We start from the raw sequence: 22936 nt of genomic DNA on the forward strand, positions 1-22936 counted from the left end.
TTTTGTTAAATCACAACTTTTTTATTTGCCTAAAAATAGGAAACATTACCAGTAGGTAGAGTATTCTATAATTTATGAACAGTAATTCGAGCCACACTATTGTAATTAGGTACGTATTTAGAAAATCGTTCTTCATTATTTTAAATATACTTGTATATTTATTGGTTTGAATAGGTAGGTATATACATATTTTCATCTTTAAATTCTAGATGCTCTAGATTCTAATAAATTGGATTGAGATGCCGCTTTTAACTCATTGGGCGCCTATTTATAAAACGTAGGACTTAAACCGTTGTACTTATCTCCAAGCATTACAAAATGTTTTATAATATGCCACATGGAGATAGCCGCCTAAATAACGTTACGACACGGTGAAAGTTGGCCCGCCGAAACTTGGCGAGCCACAAACGCTCACTTTTGGGGCTTGGTAAAAGGATTGTCGTTCGGATTCCTTGTAAATATACACGTGCTAGCTTCTGACGACGCTTTCGTCTGCGCAGATTGATAATTTGTGATAAAAAATGGGGCATTATCTATGAAAAGGGACCTTATTGTCGATGGCGCTTACGCCATACAGCGTCGCGCGGCATTGTATTTATATCGGAACATCGTTAATAATTCCCTCTCGTTAATAACTCCCTTTTCATAAATAACGTCACACATATCCTAGATACCTTTAAACTTTGCACCGAATTAACAGAACAATAGAGGGTATTTGACTACTAGTCAAATCAGTTTCTTTTTACGAACTGTCAAAACGATTTTGCTACTATGGACTTTATATGAAACACTAGCATGTGATGGCACAGTCAATTTAACCTACTCTTTATAGTTTTTTACGGGTTTTAAAATATAAATTGTGTCTAAAAATAACTGCTGTCTACGTTTCTCTATTAATCTTCTGGTGCTTTATTACATGCATGGTGTAAAATAATTTATTTTAAATACTGTCAAATACCCTATAAGTGGAGGAGTAGGTATCTTTATTGGTCGCGGGTTCAAACCCCGGCTCGTACCAATGAGTTTTTCGGAACTTATGTACTTACAAAATATCATTTGATATTTACCAGTCGCTTTTCGGTGAAGGAAAACATCGTAAGGAAACCGGACTAATCCCAATAAGGAGCCTAGTTTACTCTCTGGGTTGAAAGATCAGATGGCAGTCGCTTTCGTAAAAACTAGTGTCTACGCCAATTCCTGGGATTAGTTGCCAAGCGGACCCCAGGCTCCCATGAGCCGTGGCCAAAATGCCGGGACAACGCGAGGAAGAAGAAGAAGTAGGTATCTTTATCAACATCATTTTGTAGAAATTTGATATCAGTGATGACATTGCCACCACTAGTCCTCTATCAATTGGATTGCTAGTATTTATACCAACATTTTATAAGATGACTATGAATTTATCATCTTGAGTTCGGTGCTCAGAGCCTTACAAAGATACTTTTGCGTGTCCCGAGGACACAGAACTCGGCAATTACGTGCAATTATAAACGTAAATTCATCTTTTTTGTTTCTCGCAAATATCCAGGCGATATCATAATTTGCTGAAGACCATTGTCTGTCTTGTTGATAAAAACTTATTTTAGAGAGTGTGTCTACGCCATTAGCACCTTTCGTGGTAAAAGTGGTATTATATCATGACTCATGAGGACTTAGTTATACTCAGACACACCCACTCTGTCGGTAGAAAAACGCGAAATTCAAATTTTCTGAGGTCAACACTTCGCGCCTACATTTTTTAAATTTATACATTTTTTTAAAATAAAATTTTTGACCCATTCTTTGGGTGTCCGATTTAGTCGACCTGCTCGATATAAAAAAAAGTTCTTTCGCGTGAAATATTCTTCTACTTCTTTCTAATTACAACACGATACCTAATATACTTCTTCTCGAGGCAGAGGTGTAGAGTTGGAGCTGATGTAGCTTTATTTGACGTTCATAAGCGCATTGTAATGTCTACTTGAATAAACTATCTTTTATCTTTATCTTTAAACGGATCCCCACGATTTTTGTTACAGCCTGTATTGGCATGAACTAAAACTTTTAGCCTTCTATACATTTTTTTTTCTAACTTTTTTTTATATTGCCAGCAACATCCGGCTCGTTTAGCATATCTCATATAATGGCTAATAATAATTACGGCATCGATCAAGGCACTCTCTCGCTTTCTCGAGATTTTGGCAGTTACTTTCACTTGGGGCCCGAGTGGTCCAAGGCACAGAATGTAGCGGATTAAAATCATAAAATATTCGAAAACTGTACTTACTAAAAAATGTACTTAAGTAGTTAATAGAGTGGCCTTGACCTAATTGCTCTATTTATTTTGTTTCTAGTTAATCGTACTACTCTACTTGGTATAGTAAAACTTTTGTCTCTTGTTATATACTATTGCATTATTTGCATTGTAGGAAAAGTGAACAGAATATTATAAGCCATAATTGGCCAAGTTCCCATAGTTCACCTTCGTTCGTTAGTCTTTCTAGCATAAAAGGCAATGGTTATTATAAAAATAAATCCTTTTAAACCTTTCTTTTGAACTCCTTGATAACTTAATTTAACTTAATTTTTAATATCATGTTTTTTTAATAACATGGTTGATAGTCACTAATGTAAAGCCTACTAGAATAACTTACTGTCTATCTTTTAATACAATTGTCCGATCACCGACTCGGTGGCATTCAAGCATAAATACCGCCTTTTGAGAAGATAGTCGCAATTTGAGGGCTCTTACAAGCAAGTTACACACCCTTTACAAACCTACACACTCGTTTTGTTAACTTACAGGTATAAATTATAATGGCGTTATTTACAAACGGCTGCTAACTTAATCAGTTGATGATCGTCGTTTGTCCCTATCTGTCGTTATGCCATAGAGAGGGACAAACGATGATCATCAGCTGATTAATTTAGCAGACGTTTATGAATAACGCCGTAAGCCATTATAGGTGATAATTGGATTTTAGTTAAATGCCGTCCGCTTCCGCTTCCGCTACTTCCTATGGCTGGCGCGCCTGCGTGCGCGCAACGTAATCTTGCGTAATGTCGCCCGCGCATGTGAATGCAACATTTCGGGGATTTTCCTTTCTATTTCTTGCGTTTTGGGCCCGGCCATGTTTGGTGTGTAATGTTTAACATTGTATGTCATTGATAAGTTGTTAATAATAGCCATTTTCTTTAAAAAGAGAAAGATACAGATATTTTCTTTAATGTAGGTACCTTAAATATTTCGAAATAAATTGGTAGGTATATATTTTTTCTTTAATAATTTTATGTCTACCTTTGGAATAGTTCTCCATTTTGTCTACACTGAAAAAAAATAGTCGAACTCATTGTGTAATTAAAAAAAACTGAATATAACGAATATCGTTAGTCAAACCAATTTGTCAGTAAATAGGAACAAAAAAACTATACTCATCCTTTTATTTTGGGTGCTAGTACTAGAGTAAGACAAAAATAGTATGATTCTCTCTGTATATGTTGGAAATGAGACAGTCCTTAAACACACTATACATAGTGAAATACATTTTGATTTATATACTAAAACCGATTTGATATTACTTAAATTAAATACAAAAGTATATAAATCAGTGCAAAGTTATCATAGACAGACTCTATCGTCGTATATAGGTCATTTCGAGTACTTTGTAACAACAGATAACACTTAAAATGTAACCACGTCACAGCTGACGTGTGTACACGTCACGATAGGGACGTCACGTGACATCGAATCATTATGGAAAAGGGTTGAAAATGTCCCCTGCTGTTTAAAAGGTTAAATTATTCAGCTATATGTGTAGGGCATTATACGGACACGTGGAGTTATAAAAATGTAAGCATTTGAGTGCGTTTTTTTTCATGTGAAAAGGAACTTTATTTGAAAACCTTTTTGGAAATTGTATATATAGTTACAAAGTTATTTTTCTATTTATTAGCAAAAATCTAAGTAAATTCGTATAGATTAGCTTAGAATAATTTATAATGTAATTCCATATTATGAAATAAATAAATCTAAATCTAAATCGTATATAGTAAAGATGGATATTCTCGGTTTTGTATCAGAATACATAAGTCGTCTTTCAAAAATTTTTTGCATTCCTATTCCTACCTCATTAACGTGATTGATAAATTAAATTTAAAATACTACATACTAAGTAATATTTCATCATTACAATTATTTGCGTACTTACGTTTAAAATGAATAACTTTATCAATATCTCATTAAAACAAAAGTAGATTTTAAGGCGAGAAGATTTTTATGTCTTCAAATCTAATATTACATATTTCTACAAATTTGTATAAATTCTTTCAGGATGTAATACCACATAAATGACAGAAATCTGTACTAGTTTCATCCTAGGTATTAAAGACTACTTAAGTCAACTAGGACAGGTCTAAAAAATACTTCACCGCGCCACGTACATAACAAAAGGACCACATAACCGTAGCAGATCAAAGTGAATGACATAACACAAGCACAATGCTAGCACATATAGCGAGCAAGGAAAGTAGTTGCAGGATCGATTCCGAGCATGCGCATTCACCACCATCGCTTCCGAACACCCCCCACCCCTAACCACCCCCCACTGCAACTGCATCCCAGTGCATACTAGAACGCAGGCAAAAAATAACCGAAAAAAATGACGCGCAGTTTAATTTAAAAAATTTCAATATGGTCCCGCGTTCGATTTTTGAAAAGTGACAACGTTCGAGAGACTATGAAGAGGAAAAAAAGCAAGAAAAAAACGAACATTTTCATTCCGTAGGCGACAATATAATAACGTTTATCAAGTTTATATGCATTTAATCAATAGTAAAACCACAAATAGAATTTAATAAAATTAACTCCCAAGCAAATAACCCTCACCTTACGAACGAAATTTTAGACTGATATTAAACCAAATAGCGTATTTACATTAGTTGACCATTTGAGAAAGTTTATATTGATATTTATAAAAACGCAATATTACACTTAAAGATACAAATTAAGGGAACAGAGTAGTTAGTAAGATTTTGTACGGACGAAAGATCTTGACACTTGATGTTTTTCAGTGAACATGTTGTGTAGTGTTATGTTGTGTTAGCCGCAGTGGCAATATGTTGAACATGTTTGACATGTGGAGTACGGTCAGCACCAAGCTGGAGCAGACGAACGTGCAACAGAGTCAGCAACCACACACATCAGGTGGGAGTATTAAAGGTAACTTGATTTCAGGTACTTGTAGCTGATGTGCCGCGAAGGTTTCCGAAATTGCGAAATTTCTTACAAATTGCAGAATATTCTTACTTTTTTGTATGGACATTGATCTTTCTGTCATCTTTCTGTGTGTAAAATATAAATGTCCCTGAAATTTCTAAGAAAATTTCGAAGTTTTATGAGATTTTCGGCAAATTGCACATCTTGTAGCTGTACGCAGAGCCGATGCGATGGTAGAAACCCAAATAGGTACTACAAGTCCCAAATAGGTACTACAAATCCCAAATAGGTACTACAGACCCCTAAAATAGTCATAGTCATAGTCATAGTCAAAAAACCCACTCAAAACACTACAGGACCCAAGTACACTAGGGGCTATCGCGAAAACTGAATTTCGCAAACTGCGGGCATTTTTCTCTGTCACTCTAAACGCCTTCATTGGAGTAAAAGAAAAAGATCCCCGCAATTTGCGAAATTCGGTTTTCGCGGTAGCACTTCTGCAATTTCTGGGTATAAGCAGCCGAAGAAAGCCGAAGGGCTTGCGGCAAAAAAGCAGCTATTTCAAGAGATATTACTTATTTAAAAAATCTGGTGCACGGTGTAGCTTTATTTGACGTTCATAAACGCATTGTAATTATGCCTAGTTGAATAACCTATCTTTTATCTTATCTTCTCCTATAAAAGAACACCTTTTAGGTTAAAATTTAACTGTATACGCTCTAATGGCTGAATCGCGACCACGTGACCTGAAATATGACGCCTAATGAAACTAAGTAACTCTTTCAGCTTCTTTATCTTAAATTATTTAATTTTGTTTATATATACATACATACATATATCCTCCATACTGTTTATAGCATAAAAGTAGTGTATCACTACATAATACATATGTATTATAAAACAAAGTCGCTTCCCGCTCTCAGTCTGTCCCTATGTATGCTTAGATCTTTAAAACTACGCAACGGATTTTGATGCAAAAATATTAAAATACATGATTAAAAAGATAAAACTATTGCGTGATCATATTGTTAAAATTTAGAAAGTTATGTCATAACCACTGCTATTTAAATAATTATTTCACATCTTGCGTAACGAAACGGAAGAAAGTAGCCATTTAAGAATATGAGATGATCATTGTTTGAGAATTGAACGAAATACACCGTTTTGAAAAAGTTACGACGCCATTTTGAATCTACTGTTGCAAATTAATTATAAATACATAGAATGTTGACATGTAAACTGGTTTTATGAATAAAAATGATTATGATTATGATTAAATGAATTCGTACTTTTGTTTTATGTTACCTATCTTCGTGCTTAAATACTTTAAACAGTCTGAAATAATCCGGTATTTAATGTTAATGCGTTATAAAATTACGGACTCTTTAAAAAAAAGCGGCCAAGTGCGAGTCGGACTCGCCCATGAAGGGTTCCGTATTTAGGCGATTTATGACGTATTAAAAAAAAACTACTTGCTAGATCTCGTTCAAACCAATTTTCGGTGGAAGTTTACATGGTAATGTACATCATATATTTTTTTTAGTTTTATCATTCTCTTATTTTAGAAGTTAGGGGGGGGGGGACACACATTTTACCACTTTGGAAGTGTCTCTCGCGCAAACTATTCAGTTTAGAAAAAAATGATATTAGGAACCTCAATATCATTTTTGAAGACCTATCCATAGATACCCCACACGTATGGGTTTGATGAAAAAAAAAATTTTGAGTTTCAGTTCGAAGTATGGGGAACCCCAAAAATTTATTGTTTTTTTTCTATTTTTGTGTGAAAATCTTAATGCGGTTCACAGAATACATCTACTTACCAAGTTTCAACAGTATAGTTCTTATAGTTTCGGAGAAAAGTGGCTGTGACATACGGACGGACAGACAGACGGACAGACAGACGGACAGACAGACATGACGAATCTATAAGGGTTCCGTTTTTTGCCATTTGGCTACGGAACCCTAAAAAGGTTACGCACAGGTATTTAAAATAAGTTCGAATTTCGAAAAATGCTACACTTTCTCGTCTTAATTGACATTTCGAAAGTGTTTTCGCGCGTGAAAACATTCGAAATTTAAAAAAGGACTCTGTGTGGCCAGTATGAAAGCAATCTGGTTTCTTTTTAAATGCGTTGCGCAATTGAAATGTTGGCATAACTGGAGTCTGAACCAGTTCTGTATGAGCATGTGTAAACCCCTTCTGTATTTGGAATATAATAATGTATGCTTGCGCCGTTGCTTGGCAAGGTACTTATAGACGTAGTTCTATTTAAGTTTAGAAATACAAGAACTAAAAACCATTTGACCATTAGATAAAAAAAAAATTCACCTCAGCAGCTCGAACAAGGGTACTTTGTTACTTAAAAACAGTGAGCAAAATCGCATTTTGCTCACTGAGTGAGACAAAATGACATTCAAGTGACCTTAATATTCAAATGTCATTTCAACATGCGGGGTCTAATACAAGTTCGAAATACTTGGATTTTATTATCTCTGTCCCTTTCACGTCGTTAGCAAAAAGAAAGAGACAAAAAAATTTCAAACGACATTCAACGGTATACTGACGGTTTATAATAGACCCCCGAAAAACGTCAGAACGCATCGTTCCAAAACACATACAAGTATGAATTGTTAATATGTAATTAATGAAAATAAAGTTTCAGATTTGATAAAAACTGATAAAAACACTATATTTTACGTAATTTATTGTACGATTAAAATAATGAACTCAAAAAATACACAGTATATCACGTAAAATAAATAATTATACATTTAGGAATCTCTACAATAGTTTACAAATAGTAAGTATCCGTAATTCGGACCGTATCTTACAATGTTTTTTTTTTTTACAAAAAAGAAGTTGCCGATTCAAATGTCAATCAATTGATGGTCGTTGTTTTCATATATTACCAATTTTACTGAAATTTACTACGTTTTGTTTTTGTGTTTGATTGTGATAATTATACTTAATAGTTAGTATATCTTAAGAAACATGACTAAATAGGTAAGTGATGAAGAAGGATTACATTTTTCGGGTTGTCTAAATGTTCTCACTGCTGAGGTGAAAAGTTTTATGAACTACACGAGATCAAAGTTATTTACATCTCGTGCGCTTTTGAGTCCCTTACTACGCTCAAGATTCTAAATTAGATTCACTCGCTACGCTCGTGAATCTACTATAGAATCTTTCGCTTGCACGGGACTCAAAATAAGCACTCGAAGAAATATCAAACTTTGATCTCTTGTTGTACAAATAACTATAGTTGGTAGAGAATTTTTGCTACCTACTGAAATCAAAAAGTAGGTGTTATCTATCGGTTCCACCATGTTGGGGTGGCCAAGGGGTTCAAGGCGTTAGCCCGGATTGCTAAAGACGCCGGTTCGAATCCGGCCTTCACCACTGGAGGGCTTCGTCACTTTTACTTTAATATATGACATCTATTTGAGTTTATAATTTATATATGGTGTGAAATAATTTATTTTTCACCTCAGCAGCTCGAACAAGGGTACTTTGCTTCTTAAAAACAGTGAGCAAAATGCGATTTTGCTCACTAAGTGAGACAAAATGACATTCAAGTGACCTTTATAGTCAAATGTCATTTCAACATGCGGGGTCTAATACAAGTTCGAAATACTTGGGTACCTGTTAGCAAAAAGAAACAGTAAATAAAAAAGCTAAAACGACATTCAACGGTATATTGACGGTTTATAGACCCCCGAAAACCTTCAGACCGCATCGTTCCAAACCACGTACGAGTATGAATTCTTAATAATTAATTAATAAAAATAAAGTTTAAGATTTGATAAAAACTGATAAAATGCCATAGAGTCGGACCAAAAAAAGTCTGCAGCGGATTTGATCGCCCACGCAGTGCAAGTGTCATTTATACGTCATAATTTCATAGAAGTTTGACGTTTAAAATAACACTTGCACTGCGTGGGCTATCAAATCCGCTGCAGACTATTCTTGGTCTGACTCTATTTTAGGTATTTTATTGTACAATTAAAATAATGAACTCAAAAAATACACAGATTATCACGCAAAATTAATTATTTTACTTATAAGAATTTCTACCATAGTTGACGAATAGTACATATCCGCAATTCGGACCGTATCTTACAAAGTATTTTTTTAACAAAAAAAAGTTGTAGATTGAAGTGTTAGTTGATGTTTGTTATTTCCATACCCCGCAACGAAGCTAGCAAAACCGTAGCATAGGACAGTTTTGTGTCAGGGTCGGCGATTATGATGAACCATTTTGCTTTAACTTTATTGTATGTAAGATTAATAAAATTGATCGAGAACCTTGTTGACCCTCTTCCGATATATCCCGGTTTAATTTACTGTCAAATAATATAAAAAAAGTAAGCGGTGGTGGCCGAGTGGATATGATGCCCGACTTTCAATCCGGAGCGCGGGTTCAAATCCTGGCTCGTACCAATGAGATTTTCGGAACTTATGTACGAAATATCGTTTGATATTTACCACTAGCTTTTCGGTGAAGGAAAACATCGTGAGGAAACGTGCATACATCTGCGAAGACATTCAAACGTGTATGTGAAATCCCCAATCCGCATTGGGCTAGCGTGGGGACTATAGCCCAAGCCCTCTCGCGCATGAGAGGAGGCCTTCCCCAGCAGTGGGACGTAAAGGCTGAATTATTATTATTATCTCCGTTACAAACTCTCGGGTTTTTAAGCCCGGTCATTTATAAGGCGTGCGTGGGGATATAGATCCAACACGTAGAGGCCGTTTGGAGAGCTTTGATGTCATGTAGAACGCCTGCTGGAACCCATTCATGGGTACATAAATAGATACCCATAAACCGGTTTCAGCAGGCATTGGAGGCTATTGTAGAAAACTGGAAAGAGTCCTGGGCTATGGTTTAAATTTGGCTGGAAAATAAGACTGGGCTATTGCAAAGAGTTGCGGACACCTGCCATAACATTGTGATATACAGTGATATCGAGGCAGGCGGTGACTCGCCACTCGCTAGATGGGCACCTGATGCGCCATCGTAAAGACGGCCAGGCGCAACACCGGCGTGAGCGGCTCAGGGGTGTCGAGAGGTGTGCTGCGCTTTCTCCGAAGTTACTCGCGGCGTTATGCCCTTTAACACTTCCACCCCTGGAGCATATAGCTCTAACGACTCCTCTCTGGATGGCCAATTAAGGCAAGCCAGAGTCGAGAGTCCTGCGGGTCCCCTTGGGGTCCACTCCGACCGAAGAAGACACGCCGGAGACGGAGACCCTGACCGACTCTCTGGGGCACTCGGGTCCGTGGGGTCGTTACTCCCCAACAGCTCGCCACAAGCTGCCCTGCGGGCTTATTATTATTATTATTATATAATATAAATTGTTAATGTGTTGTTAATATAAATTAACAGGTCAATGTCAATATTAGATGCGTTTCAATGTATCTGTTATTTTGTTTATAAAATCACGTTTTTTTTCACAAATATTAACATGCAATTTTCATTGCTTGAAAATATTGGTGTGTTTGAAAAAAAGAAAAAAATATTTTTTTCACCTCAGCAGCTCGAACAAGGGTACTTTGCTACTTAAAAACAGTGAGCAAAATCGCATTTTGCTCACTGAGTGAGACAAAATGAGCAAAATGCGATTTTGCTCACTCAGTGAGCAAAATTCGATTTTGCTCACTGTTTTTAAGTAGCAAAGTACCCTTGTTCGAGATGCTGAGGTGAAAATTTAATTGTTGGCATATCTTAAGAAAACATGAGTGAATAGAGGTAAGTGATGAAGAAGGAATACATTTTTCGGGTTCTCTAATATGTTCTCACTGCTGAGGTGAAAAGTTTTGTGAACTACACGAGATCAAAGTTATTTACATCTCGTGCGCTTTTGAGTCCCTTACTACGCTCAAGATTCTAAATTAGATTCACTCGCTACGCTCGTGAATCTATTATAGAATCTTTCGCTTGCACGGGACTCAAAATAAGCACTCGAAGAAATATCAAACTTTGATCTCTTGTTGTACAAATAACTATTGTACTTTTAGTTTATGCGTAGTAGTGATAACCCTGACGTACTACAGATTTGCTAGCTCGGTTGCGAGGTATGGTTATTTCCATATTATTTTACTGAAATTTATTATTACGTTTTGTTTTTGTGTTCGATTGCGGTAATTAAACTTAATTGTTTTTATATCTTAAGAAAACATGAGTGCAGATATTAAGTGATGAAGAAGGATTACATTTTTCAAGTTGTCTAATAGGTAGGCATGTTCTCACTGCTCCGGTGAAAAATGTTGTGTACTACACGAGATCAAAGTTATTTACATCTCGTGCGCTTTTGAGTCCCTTATTACGCTCAAGATTCTAAATCTATTATAGAATCTTTCGCTTGCACGGGACTCAAAATAAGCACTCGAAGAAATATCAAACTTTGATCTCTTGTTGTACAAATAACTATTGACTTCAGTCAGCATAATTCTGGCATAGCTAACAAATTTAATATGTAATTAAATAATATATTAATACTTAAGTAAATAAAACTTGTTGTGTGCTTGAAATTCACGTGCGTAATTACTAATTAACTATTGCGCAATTTCATCGAATAAAGTGCTTATAGTTCGCCATTCTAAGTAATAAATATATAAACAAACGAAATGTGATACTGTGTATGCGAAATATTATAATTTTGTCAATCATGGAAAATGTCAACTTTGCTTTTTTTTGGTAGGTAATAAAACTAATAAACTATAAACTTCGAAATAAATTAGTAAAGATATTACGATTAAATATTTTTAAATCGGTTGGACTATCTACTTCAGACTTTTGATTGCTACTCAAAAGATTTTGATACTTTTTATGCGTACCAATTTGTATACAATCAAGCAAAAATTGTGACAAAGCTTCAGTTATATGTATAAATTATCGAAAAACTTTTAAACTGAGCTCTTATTACGTAAAACCTCGTAAGCCCAGCTATACAAATTCAATGATAATGTCGATGATGGTGTGTGGTGGCGGTGATGATAATGGTATAGGAAATAGAGTTGATTTTGTTTTGTATGAAATCTAAACCATACAAAACTTTGTATCTAATTCATTTTGGACACTTCAACCAATTAGGAGCAGTAGCAACTGTTGCTGACTGTATTTCCTTGCCAATTTCAATATATTATAGTGTTTGACCGGAACTGGATTTTTTACCGAAACCCAAAGTTCATTTTTGGCCGGAACTGTACCTTCGGTGGAAACATGACTTTTATGCCGAAACCTGCTTCATTCGGACACTACACTACCTAGCCTACCTAAATATCTACTGATCTACTGCTTTTTGCTGCTAGGCTTGGCTAGGCTACTGATTTTTCGAAAACGAATGATTATTCGTCGTGACCGGATCATCTAACTACTTTATACCGTCGTATCGTGTCGTCTAGCCATTATGACATACGAAGTTTTCTGATACCGCGGTTATTTTTTATCTATAGTGTGATAAGGCTTCATTTTACTATATCTGTGGTAAGTAGGTAGGTTGGTAGTATTGGTCGGCATCGTCGCCACTATAGCCTGGCAAATAAATTGTATAGTAATAGTAGAAAAAAAACTTCGGACACACAGGAGGAGGCACCCTGGTGTATACTTTTCGCTGATGATATTGTGCTTGTGGGTGAAGACGGACTCGAGGTACAGAGCAAACTTGAGAATGGCGGCGAAAACTGGAGAATCTTGGCCTGAAGATCAGTAGATCTAAAACTGAACAATACATATGTTCTGCGATTTCGGCGGTCTCTCCAGTTTCGCTGCCATGGAACTCGATGGCGTTACGTTGCCGGTCTGCTCCGACTTCAAGTACCTCGGTTCGCTGGTACAGTGCGATGGCGATACCGTGACGTGAAAAGCCGGATTAGCACAGGATGGATGAAAAATCAAATTTTCTATGGGAGGTTGGTGTCAGGTCAGAGCATAAAATATTTTTTTTTTCCAATTTTACGTATAGCAGACATCACTTTTTAAATCTACTGCTTTTTTCCCCAATCTACTGCTAAAACGATTTTTATTCTACTGAATATTTCAGATTACCGAAACGAGTTTCGGCGCGGCTTAAAGGTTCGGTGGTTTTTGGGCCAATTTGTATGACCTTGTTCTTGTAAAAGATTGGGAAAATTTGTATGACCTACGGCGGCTACGGCCGTAATAGTATTTTATGCAACCGTTGTTTAAAAGAGGTCAAAAAGGGCGAGTAGCGTGAGTAACAATTTGAGGCGAAGCCGAAAATTGTTAATAAAGACGCCACGAGTACCTATTGCATACAATACTTTTTCTGCTGTTTTTCTGCGACCAAGCACTTACTTTGAAATCAAATTGTATTGTGTGTAAATTGTAAAGTGTAATTTAACAAATATTTTTCATTCAAGAAGTAAGCAAAAATGGAGGGTAGGGGCAGTAAAAGAATGAATGAAATAAAAAAAAACATGTCTATGGTTCACTTATTTGTCAGAGATGACATTTAAAATAAGGTTGGCATGCTGGCAACAATGTATTTCATTCAATATTTTTTAAGTGGTCACGAAGTATCGAAAAAGTGCCAAAAAGATACTGCGTGTATGCACAAATGCTTTTTTGGGGAATTGACTAAAGACTTGTCTTGACAACTTTAAGGTAGGGGTTTAAAGGTGTGTGCACGACCCTTTAAATGACAAATAAAAGTACGGGAGTAAAAATAATAATTTTCATGCCGAAACGATACCGAAACTTATGTGAACACTAATTAAAACTTACATAATATGGGGAAACATTTACAAAAAAAAAACCTAACGTAACCTAACAAATCCTAGGTGTTGACTATTCGCTAGTTATTCGAGTAGGTAAGTAGGCAGCTCCGAGATTCACCTACTGTGCTGTGACGTCATCGCGGCATACTGCGCCTGCGTGCAGGCGAGTCTTCGTGGCGGTTTAGTACTGGCGCGAGTCGCTGTTCAAGTAAAACCATACTTCATGTTATATATTGTAAATAAAAAAAATTACAACAAGAATGACAAGAATGGATAAGAAATATCAGGTTAATAGGCTGATACGCTATTATATACTAATATTCCGTAACGTGGTCACAAAAATTATTAAAAAAAAACAAGTTGGCATAAACACAATCATATACAATATTATATTTCCCAGTAATACCTACATACCTGCTGCGATATTTACAAACTTGACAGTGTACATTATAGTTTAACGTTAATATTTAGGTAAATTTGGTGTTTACAATATTTTCTCTTACAAAAAATATTTAATGCGCTTTTTTGTGTCAGGAAAATAATTTTCCAAATCACAAAATTACTGTCAACGATTCTTTCCAGTTGCACCTGCTCGAGTGATCTAAACGCTTCTTCCACTAACTGTCATTTCTTATACGCATGCTCCAATGTTATTGGTACTTTAAATATCTACTAAACAACTTGCCTTGCTCGCGTCCAAACGAGGCTCGGTGCAACGCACCGCCTGCATGTACGCATGCGCTATCATACGAGCAGCGTGCTGCGACAGTCTTGGTGCTTATACCTCTCGCGTCTAATGATGGTCCTATGACAGTTCCTTCAAGTCTTTTTTGGTTAGGCTTGATTTATAAAATAACTAGCAACTCGCCCCGGCTTCGCACGGGTTGAGTCGTTTAACCTTCTTCAGGAATCACTCTATCGATAGGTGAAACCCCATGAAAATCCGTTCAGTAGTTTTACGAATAAATTTTGTCAGCAGCGGTAGAAAAAAAAATCATTTCGTAATATGAGGTGCTGAATAATTAAGTAAAAAAGAGTATATTTCTGTCTTATGTAGTCAGGATTGGATTTATATTGCTATAAAATGCGTAAATATGCGTGTTGTATCCAAATAGACACGAGAAGTATAAATTTGTTTAGAATATCTCAATTAACCTTCATAGAAACGCCTCCTAGCGAATACATATATTAAACAGTAAATTGCTGCCGATTTTTTTAATAATAATCATTCTCATAGTATTGTCCCGGCATTCTGCCACGGATTACTTGCAGAGCCTAGGGACCCTGAGGTTCCACTCGACTAATCCCAAGAATTGACACAGGCACTAGTTTATACAAATGCGACGGCCATCTGACCTTCCAACCCAAAGGGAAAACTAGGCCTCATTATGACGCCTTACCGATAGGCCACCAACTCTTACGTCCAACCTGTTTTGTAACAGAGTTAAAATAAAGATTGCTTATGTATTATCTATTAGTTACATAACACGTCAACTCAATTGAAATTATAAGTATATATATATGAGCATTAAACAAGAATTAAAGACGATTTCCGGAAATCCAGATAACCAATGCAAACGATGTCGTAAATAGCTTCTATTTCGTACTTATTTAAAATTAAAATAGTGAACATACTCGTATATCTTTTTTATCGATCTAAGCTGAAACCTAAACGATTTTTCGTAATACTTAATCCTGGGTTAAATTATACCACTTATTAATGTTTTGAGCCATCAGCCATCTAGGGCTTAATAAGTACCTAAATCGGGCCTTAAATAGGCTGATAATAGTCAAAGTGCCAATTATACCCTGACAGGTTTTTGAATGAACCTACTTAATGGAATATTTATAGATAATGATGGATAAATATTGGTTACAAGTACTTGAATTGTAGCTCTTACTGGGTTATGTTCTAATCTTATTCACACTTAAGTATTAATGTATTTATATACCTAGGTTCTGAAACTCAAATTGAGACAATGAATAAGTGACAATTAAGTTTTTTTTTTAAAGTTCTTCATTTTAGCTAATCCGCTTTGGTTTAGATTTGGCACAGGCCCTAGTTTTTACAGAAGTCATTTTCTTCCATTATTCTAATTCACAGGCTTAACTATTATGTTTTCCTTCGCGGGCAATAACTAGCAGATGTCAAATGATATATCGTACATAAGTTTTAAAATCTTCGGTTATCTCGTAGGCTTGTAGCTTACATTCGAACCTACGCCCACGGTTTCCAAAGCCATATACGAACTGCTATACCAGCGCTGATACAAATGGTTTAAAATATAGGCCTAAAACTTAGACACTATACATATATACATAAACATGTATTGACTAGATGATGATGATGAGAATAAGGAACTCTTTCAAACCAGCCAAATTTTAACTAAATATAACGAAAAAAAAAATACGACAACGAAATGAAAATCGGCCCTTATCCATACATATAATGGCCCTATGTGCAGCTCAAGTACCAAGACTGACGCGTCCGCTCGCACGCTATATGGGTCTTGGCCAGGCAACTTTTTCTCGCGCCGAACCTAACGTGTGACGTGTCACATGGCTATGCTCGCCTGGTACCTGAGACTTGGTCTTCCATGGTCAAGGCGCCCAAAAATATCTGTACAGACCTTAGAAACACATGGCTAATATGCTCGCCTGGTACCTGCTGAGAGTTGATCTTCCATGGTCAAGGCGCCCAAAAATATCTATACAGACCTTAGAAACACGTTGGCTATGCTCGCCTGGTACCCGAAAGTTGGTCTTCCATGGTCAATTGTCAGTGTCAAGTCAGGCGTGAATGTCAGCGTGGTAAAATAGGCCCCTAGAAAATATCTTTACAAAAGCAAGTAAGTACCTAATCACTAATGTATTACCTATGCTATGTAATGTACCTAATGTATTACTGAAGGGCTAAGATGACCGGCTTTTTATCATTTGTCACCATGCCTGTCACGTTCTAACAAGTATGTAAGTGCGAAAGTGACGCATGACATGACAGGTGATAAAAACGCGACCATGATACCGCTGCTGAAATCAATACCTACATCCCATGACACTTGGTATGATATAGTAAAGCTTGGTAAAGCTAACCGTGTCACAAAACTTTATATTTTTATTTATTAAATAATTGGACAAATTATAAATTACTAATTAACTAATTATCAATCCATGGAGACCTGGGCATAGTTTAAAAATTTCATCAAATAACCTTCAGGGCCTAACCTTATTACCTCGGTTTCGCTTTGACAGTTAAAAAAAACTAATCAATCTAACCTTGTAGGGAAGTTGCGAAAATTGTAAAAAGGCCTCACTGCCAAACGACAATGGTTACACAATGCACAAGCTAAGGTCGATTTCACTTTGACAACTAATTGTTTTAAAGGAAATCTGTATCGACAATGATTCGATTGACAAACTTATTTTTACGCGTGGCTGAATTTGGAGTTAACATATTTTCATACGAGTTAGTTGGAGATGTTGCATAGAAGCGCCGATAGTACGCGCAAATGTAACTTTGTAGCCGATTTTTAAAATTGGATTGTTTATTTTCAGTTTAATTTTAGTATCTAAGGTAGAAAAAGGCGGCAGATAAGACAAATTTAACTAGGCGCAGTCTTTTACAAAATGTGAATTGTAGAGTCGTTTTTGCTGACAAATTCGTTTACCAGAATACAGTCAGTTTGTTTAATATTTGAAATAAATAAACAAGAACTTATCAGTAAAACAGATAATAACATTTCTAAAACGATAAGGCAATGATAAGCTTTGAGTTATGTCTAAGACCTTTGTACTACAATAACTAATACAAAATTGTTCTATTGTCACTACTACTTGCTATGCGCTGGCAAAATAAATAACTGATGTCTAGTCTAGTATCTAGCCAGTAATTTAAAAATACACATTCAAAACATACATTGTTTTCGTACAAGGTAGGTCCAACCAAATTGAAACATTACACACACACACACACACACACACACACACACACACACACACACACACACACACACACACACACAGGTACCTAAATATAAAACGTACCACATACCTACTTATAAGGTTAAATATCTCAACAGATCAGGTGAACCAACATAACGATACAAAGACAGAATTAAAACAAAACGGGACTGGCAGCCTTTAAAAAGAAAGCCCTTAATTTCACCGAGAAAAAGTAAAAATTCGAATTTCGAAATTTCGCGACAGGACGCCTAGCATTGTGACCGGCTCAATTAAAACAAAATCTAAATTTACGATGTTAAATTATCGACCTTATTCACTTTTGTTATGGTTGGTTTTAGCTTGAGGTAGGTTGCGGCGTGAAGCCAACTCAAAAGTATGTCACAAGTTGAATAGCACGGCACAAGGTCGTTCTATCTGTGAGCGCGTTGCGCGTCAAAACTGCGGATGTGACAAACGTCAACCGATTCGATATTTGAAATAATTCGCTATATTATTTACCTACCTAGGGGCTGTTCATAAATTACGTCATCTATTTTTAACGATTTTTGTTCCCCCCCACTAAAATCATCCAAAAATCATGCTTCGAATGACCCCGTTTCCTCCTACGTTATGCTACCATCATCCGATGTCCAGACCCCCCCCCCCCTAATTTGAAATGACGTAATTTATAAATAGCCCCCTATGTACATTTTGTAGATACTATTTTAATGCTTAGAATGTTATTATATGATATTTCTTGCAATTATTGTCGTTATTCGTCATGGTTTCTATTTCTACGAAAGACCTTCTAATCATATTGCTCTTTTTCTTGACCTATGTGTATCTATACCTAGTTATATTGTATCTGATCGCACCTTTTCTTTGTGTATACTGGAACTTAATATTAACCTATTTTCAGTTTTATTGTCAACTGTCGGTCAACTTGACAACATGTTGCCTTCGTTACAGCGGCAAACATTTTGACAACATTGCGTTTAAAAAAGTTGTGTTACAACTGTTACAAGGGATCAAGATGATATATTTCCGTCAAGGGCGTAGATTGAATCCTGAGCGTAATGAGGGATTCAAGTGTTAACGCCCAAGACGAAATAATTTTGATACCGTGTGACACATACTGCTTTTCACATCAACTATGAGGAAAATAAAAAAATCTTAGTGTTGACACAATCTGATGCTTAAACAGATTATTTAAGCTAAAAAAATAATATGCAAGAAAATGTAAAAATAGTGTGCTAGAACAGAAAAGTGTTACTTTGATCCCTCCTAGCAGGGAGGAAAAGTGCCACATTGATCCCCTCCTAGCAGGGAAGAAAAAGCTCTTTTCCGAATAGGTGGTGTGAAAAACCCTTTATGGAACCTTTTCTTGTAAGTATATATGTAAAACTGCTACCATTCATCAACAGTTGCTAAAACACTAAACAGTTTAGTAGCCTCACTACTCACTACACACAGGCGTACGCATATACACGTACAGTCAAGTGTAAAAATATGGGTGCATTCCACTTACTCAAAAATATGTCCCATAGTTTTTAATTCGCTGACATAAGAGCTGTGGGATATATTTTTAAGTAAGTATGATGAGTGCACCCATACTTTTACAGTTGACTGTACAGTTAGCAACATATAGAACATATAAGTAGCAATTACAACCTAATTTCCGTAATGTGCGAATCGATACGACCTTAAAACCTTCAAGAATACTCTCTCGCCTGCAACAGACGCCCATGGTATCCATGAGTCACGGCAATTGCTTACCATCAGGTGATTCGTCTGCTCGTTTGCCTCGTATTTCATAAAAAACCGGCCAAGTGCGAGTCGGACTCGCGCACGGAGGGTTCCGCACCATCAACAAAAAATAGAGCAAAACAAGCAAAAAAACGGTCACCCATCCAAGTACTGACCTCGCCCGACGTTGCTTAACTTCGGTCAAAAATCACGTTTGTTGTATGGGAGCCCTACTTAAATCTTTATTTTATTCTGTTTTTAGTATTTGTTGTTATAGCGGCAACAGAAATACATCATCTGTGAAAATTTCAACTGTCTAGCTATCACGGTTCGTGAGATACAGCCTGGTGACAGACGGACGGACGGACGGACGGACGGACGGACGGACGGACGGACGGACGGACGGACGGACGGACAGCGGAGTCTTAGTAATAGGGTCCCGTTTTTACCCTTTGGGTACGGAACCACAGAATAAACGGAACCCTAAAAAACCATCAGGCAATTCGTCTGCCCGTTGCCTCCTATCCTATGTGTATATTACCTATATCATAATCATAAACAATACCTAAATAAACAGCTATTTATCTATCTAATACCTTTAAACGAGCAATTCTATATTTATTATATTTATTTATATACATATATATATTTCGGGGATCTCGGAAACGGCTCTAACGATTTCGATGAAATGTGCTATATGGGGGTTTTCGGGGACGAAAAATCGATCTAGCTAGGTCATATCTCTGGGAAAACGCGCATTTTTGAGTTTTTATATGTTTTCCGAGCAAAGCTCGGTCTCCCAGATGTTATCCATATTATAAAATAACCTAACTTAAGTTAGAAGAGAAATAAAGGAAACAATACCTAAAAACCCGGCCAAGTGCGAGTCGGACTCGCGCACGGAGGGTTCCGCACCATCAACAAAAAATTGAGCAAAACAACCAAAAAAGCGGTCACCCATCCAAGTACTGACCCCGCCTGACGTTGCTTAACTTCGGTCAAAAATCACGTTTGTTGTATGGGAGCCCCACTTAAATCTTTATTTTATTCTGTTTTTAGTATTTGTTGTTATAGCGGCAACAGAAATACATCATCTGTGAAAATTTCAACTGTCTAGCTATTACGGTTCGTGAGATACAGCCTGGTGACAGACGGACGGACGGACGGACGGACGGACGGACAGCGGAGTCTTAGTAATAGGGTCCCGTTTTTACCCTTTGGGTACGGAACCCTAATAAACAGCTATAACACCCTTTAAGTACTGATTGTATTTCTGTACATCTAGCTGAGTATACTCGTGATGTAAGAGCCCTGCGGTAAGTGCGAAGATCAACAAAACTTGCGCAAGCGCAGCGTAGCGTTAGGAAGGAAAGATTCGTACCACCTTGGACCATATGAGTCGGTATTGCCAGTGTATCTGTCTGTCTGTGTGTGACTATTTTCCTGCTATGCTAAACTGTGGAATTGAGGAATGAAGAAAAGAGCGTCCCATCATAAAAGCTGGCAATGCATTTACAACCGCTCTGGTGTTGGGTGTCCATGAGCGATGGTAATCGCTTACCATTAGGTGATTCGTCTAATCGTTTGCCTCCTATATTATATAAACAAAAACAATAGGGTATTTCACTGTATTTAAAATTAGGTATTTTTAGACCGAGCATGAAATAAAGCACCAGAAGATTAATAGAGAAACGTAGACAGCAGTTATTTTTAGAGACTATTTCTATTTTAAAACCCGCATAAAACTATAAAGAGTAGGTTATTTGATTGTGACGTCACATGCTAGTGTTTCATATTAAAGTTCCATAGTAGCAACATCGTTTTGACAGTTAGATTATAGTTTTTGTATCTTTGTGTTTTTTTCTAATACTATTTATTATAGTTTTTTTTTGTAATTCGACATTTAGAAACTTTATACATCTCTATGTAATACTTTAGTTTGATTTGATATTTGCGGCTAAGATGTATTTTATAATTGCTGATGTGTTTTTTTTTGCTGTATGTACCTAAATTCCATGTTGACGTGTAAAAGTGCCTTTGCGGCCTACTTGCTGAATAAATGTTGATGTTTGATGAGAAAAAAGAAACTGATTTGTTTAGTAGTCAAATACTTAATTTCGACACGCACAATTTTGACCATAAATAAATTTCTCCTTATGAATCGAACATACTTACATATGTATATGTGACGTAACGGCCCTACGATATGTGCGAAGATCAATAATGTGTTGCGCAAGCGCATACTAGGAAATATGGGGCATTATCTATGAAAAGGGACCTTATTGTCGATGGCGCTTACGCCGCACAGTGTCGCGCGGCGTTGTATTTATATCGGAGCATCGTTAATAATGGCGTAACCGCCATCGACAATAAGGTCCCTTTTCATAGATAACGTCACATATTCGTTCTATTGAACGAATTATGGACTCGCGCTTCAATGGGAGAGCGGTAGAATAGAAATGGTAGAATATAGATTGTGCTGGTAGAGAATGCCTTCTGGCATTAAGTTCGCCTTTTGTACATTTTTTTACTTGTGCAATAAAGTTTAAATAAATAAATATAAATACTCTTGTATATTTTTTATTCAGAGATATTTTACATAGATTGACTAGAGTCGGCCCTAGCCAACTGACAATGACAATTGTCATCATTAATGTCAAATTCCGATGAAAATATGACGTTATAATGACACTCACTTTATAAATAGAGTGTTGAGAAATTTTTAAGCATCCCGGCCGCTCCGATACGGTTCCCTTAAGTCCCTTTGTTTCCCATAAAGTTTTAAGTCATAATATATTGTTTGTCATATTATCATTAGTCATAAAACTGAAACCGTTAACTTTTCAGGATTCTCGTTAGGTTATCCTATAGATAGGTTAGGTTAGGTTTGTTTTATGGCATTCCTGAAACTTGACGCGTTTCTTGGGTGAATCAACTTTTTCTTGTCACTCGTTGCCATGGTTACGTTCTCCTGGGTCACTCTTTAAAACCTGATTTTTATGCATTTAAATTCACCAAACACGCTTTTTGGTGATACTTATAAACCCTTTCCATTGAGGGTCGTCTACCAAGCGTGTCAGAAGATGGTGGTGTACAATTGTCTTCTAACAAACTATGCTACTATTGTCTCTTGGCTGACCGGACAGAATAACAACAAGAAATAGTTGATCCACCCTCTTAACCAAATGAATGATTACTAACGAAACTGTTACATTATTATTGGGGGTGTTGTGGGCCTTTGGATGCCACTTCGACCAAGCTGTGATCTATTGTGACGGCCCTTTATAGTTCACTACTAATGCCCGTTGAAT

The 22936-nt window shown here is 36.5% G+C and overlaps 2 protein-coding genes across 7 annotated transcripts in view; one reads left to right on the forward strand and one right to left on the reverse strand.

Moving 5' to 3' along the window:
• LOC134659242 (androgen-dependent TFPI-regulating protein-like) overlaps positions 1-22936 on the reverse strand; it is a 317918-nt gene that overhangs the window by 146383 nt on the left and 148599 nt on the right. The gene's annotated exons all lie outside the window — the stretch shown is intronic.
• Positions 1-22936, forward strand: part of LOC134659230 (probable nuclear hormone receptor HR3) — a 200875-nt gene that overhangs the window by 55395 nt on the left and 122544 nt on the right. For 2 of the 6 annotated variants that reach the window (XM_063514861.1, XM_063514862.1), the window contains exon 2: positions 5050-5197. The exons of 3 other annotated variants lie outside the window; for them this stretch is intronic. In XM_063514861.1, the coding sequence (XP_063370931.1) occupies positions 5095-5197 (103 nt within the window). In that variant the 5' untranslated portion in view covers positions 5050-5094. Of the gene's footprint in view, positions 1-4396; positions 5198-22936 lie in introns of those variants that run through there. One more of the 6 variants, XM_063514863.1, reaches the window with a different exon arrangement.

This window comes from Cydia amplana, chromosome 24 (genome assembly GCF_948474715.1).
Source record: "Cydia amplana chromosome 24, ilCydAmpl1.1, whole genome shotgun sequence".
NCBI classification, from domain to species: Eukaryota; Metazoa; Arthropoda; class Insecta; order Lepidoptera; family Tortricidae; genus Cydia; species Cydia amplana.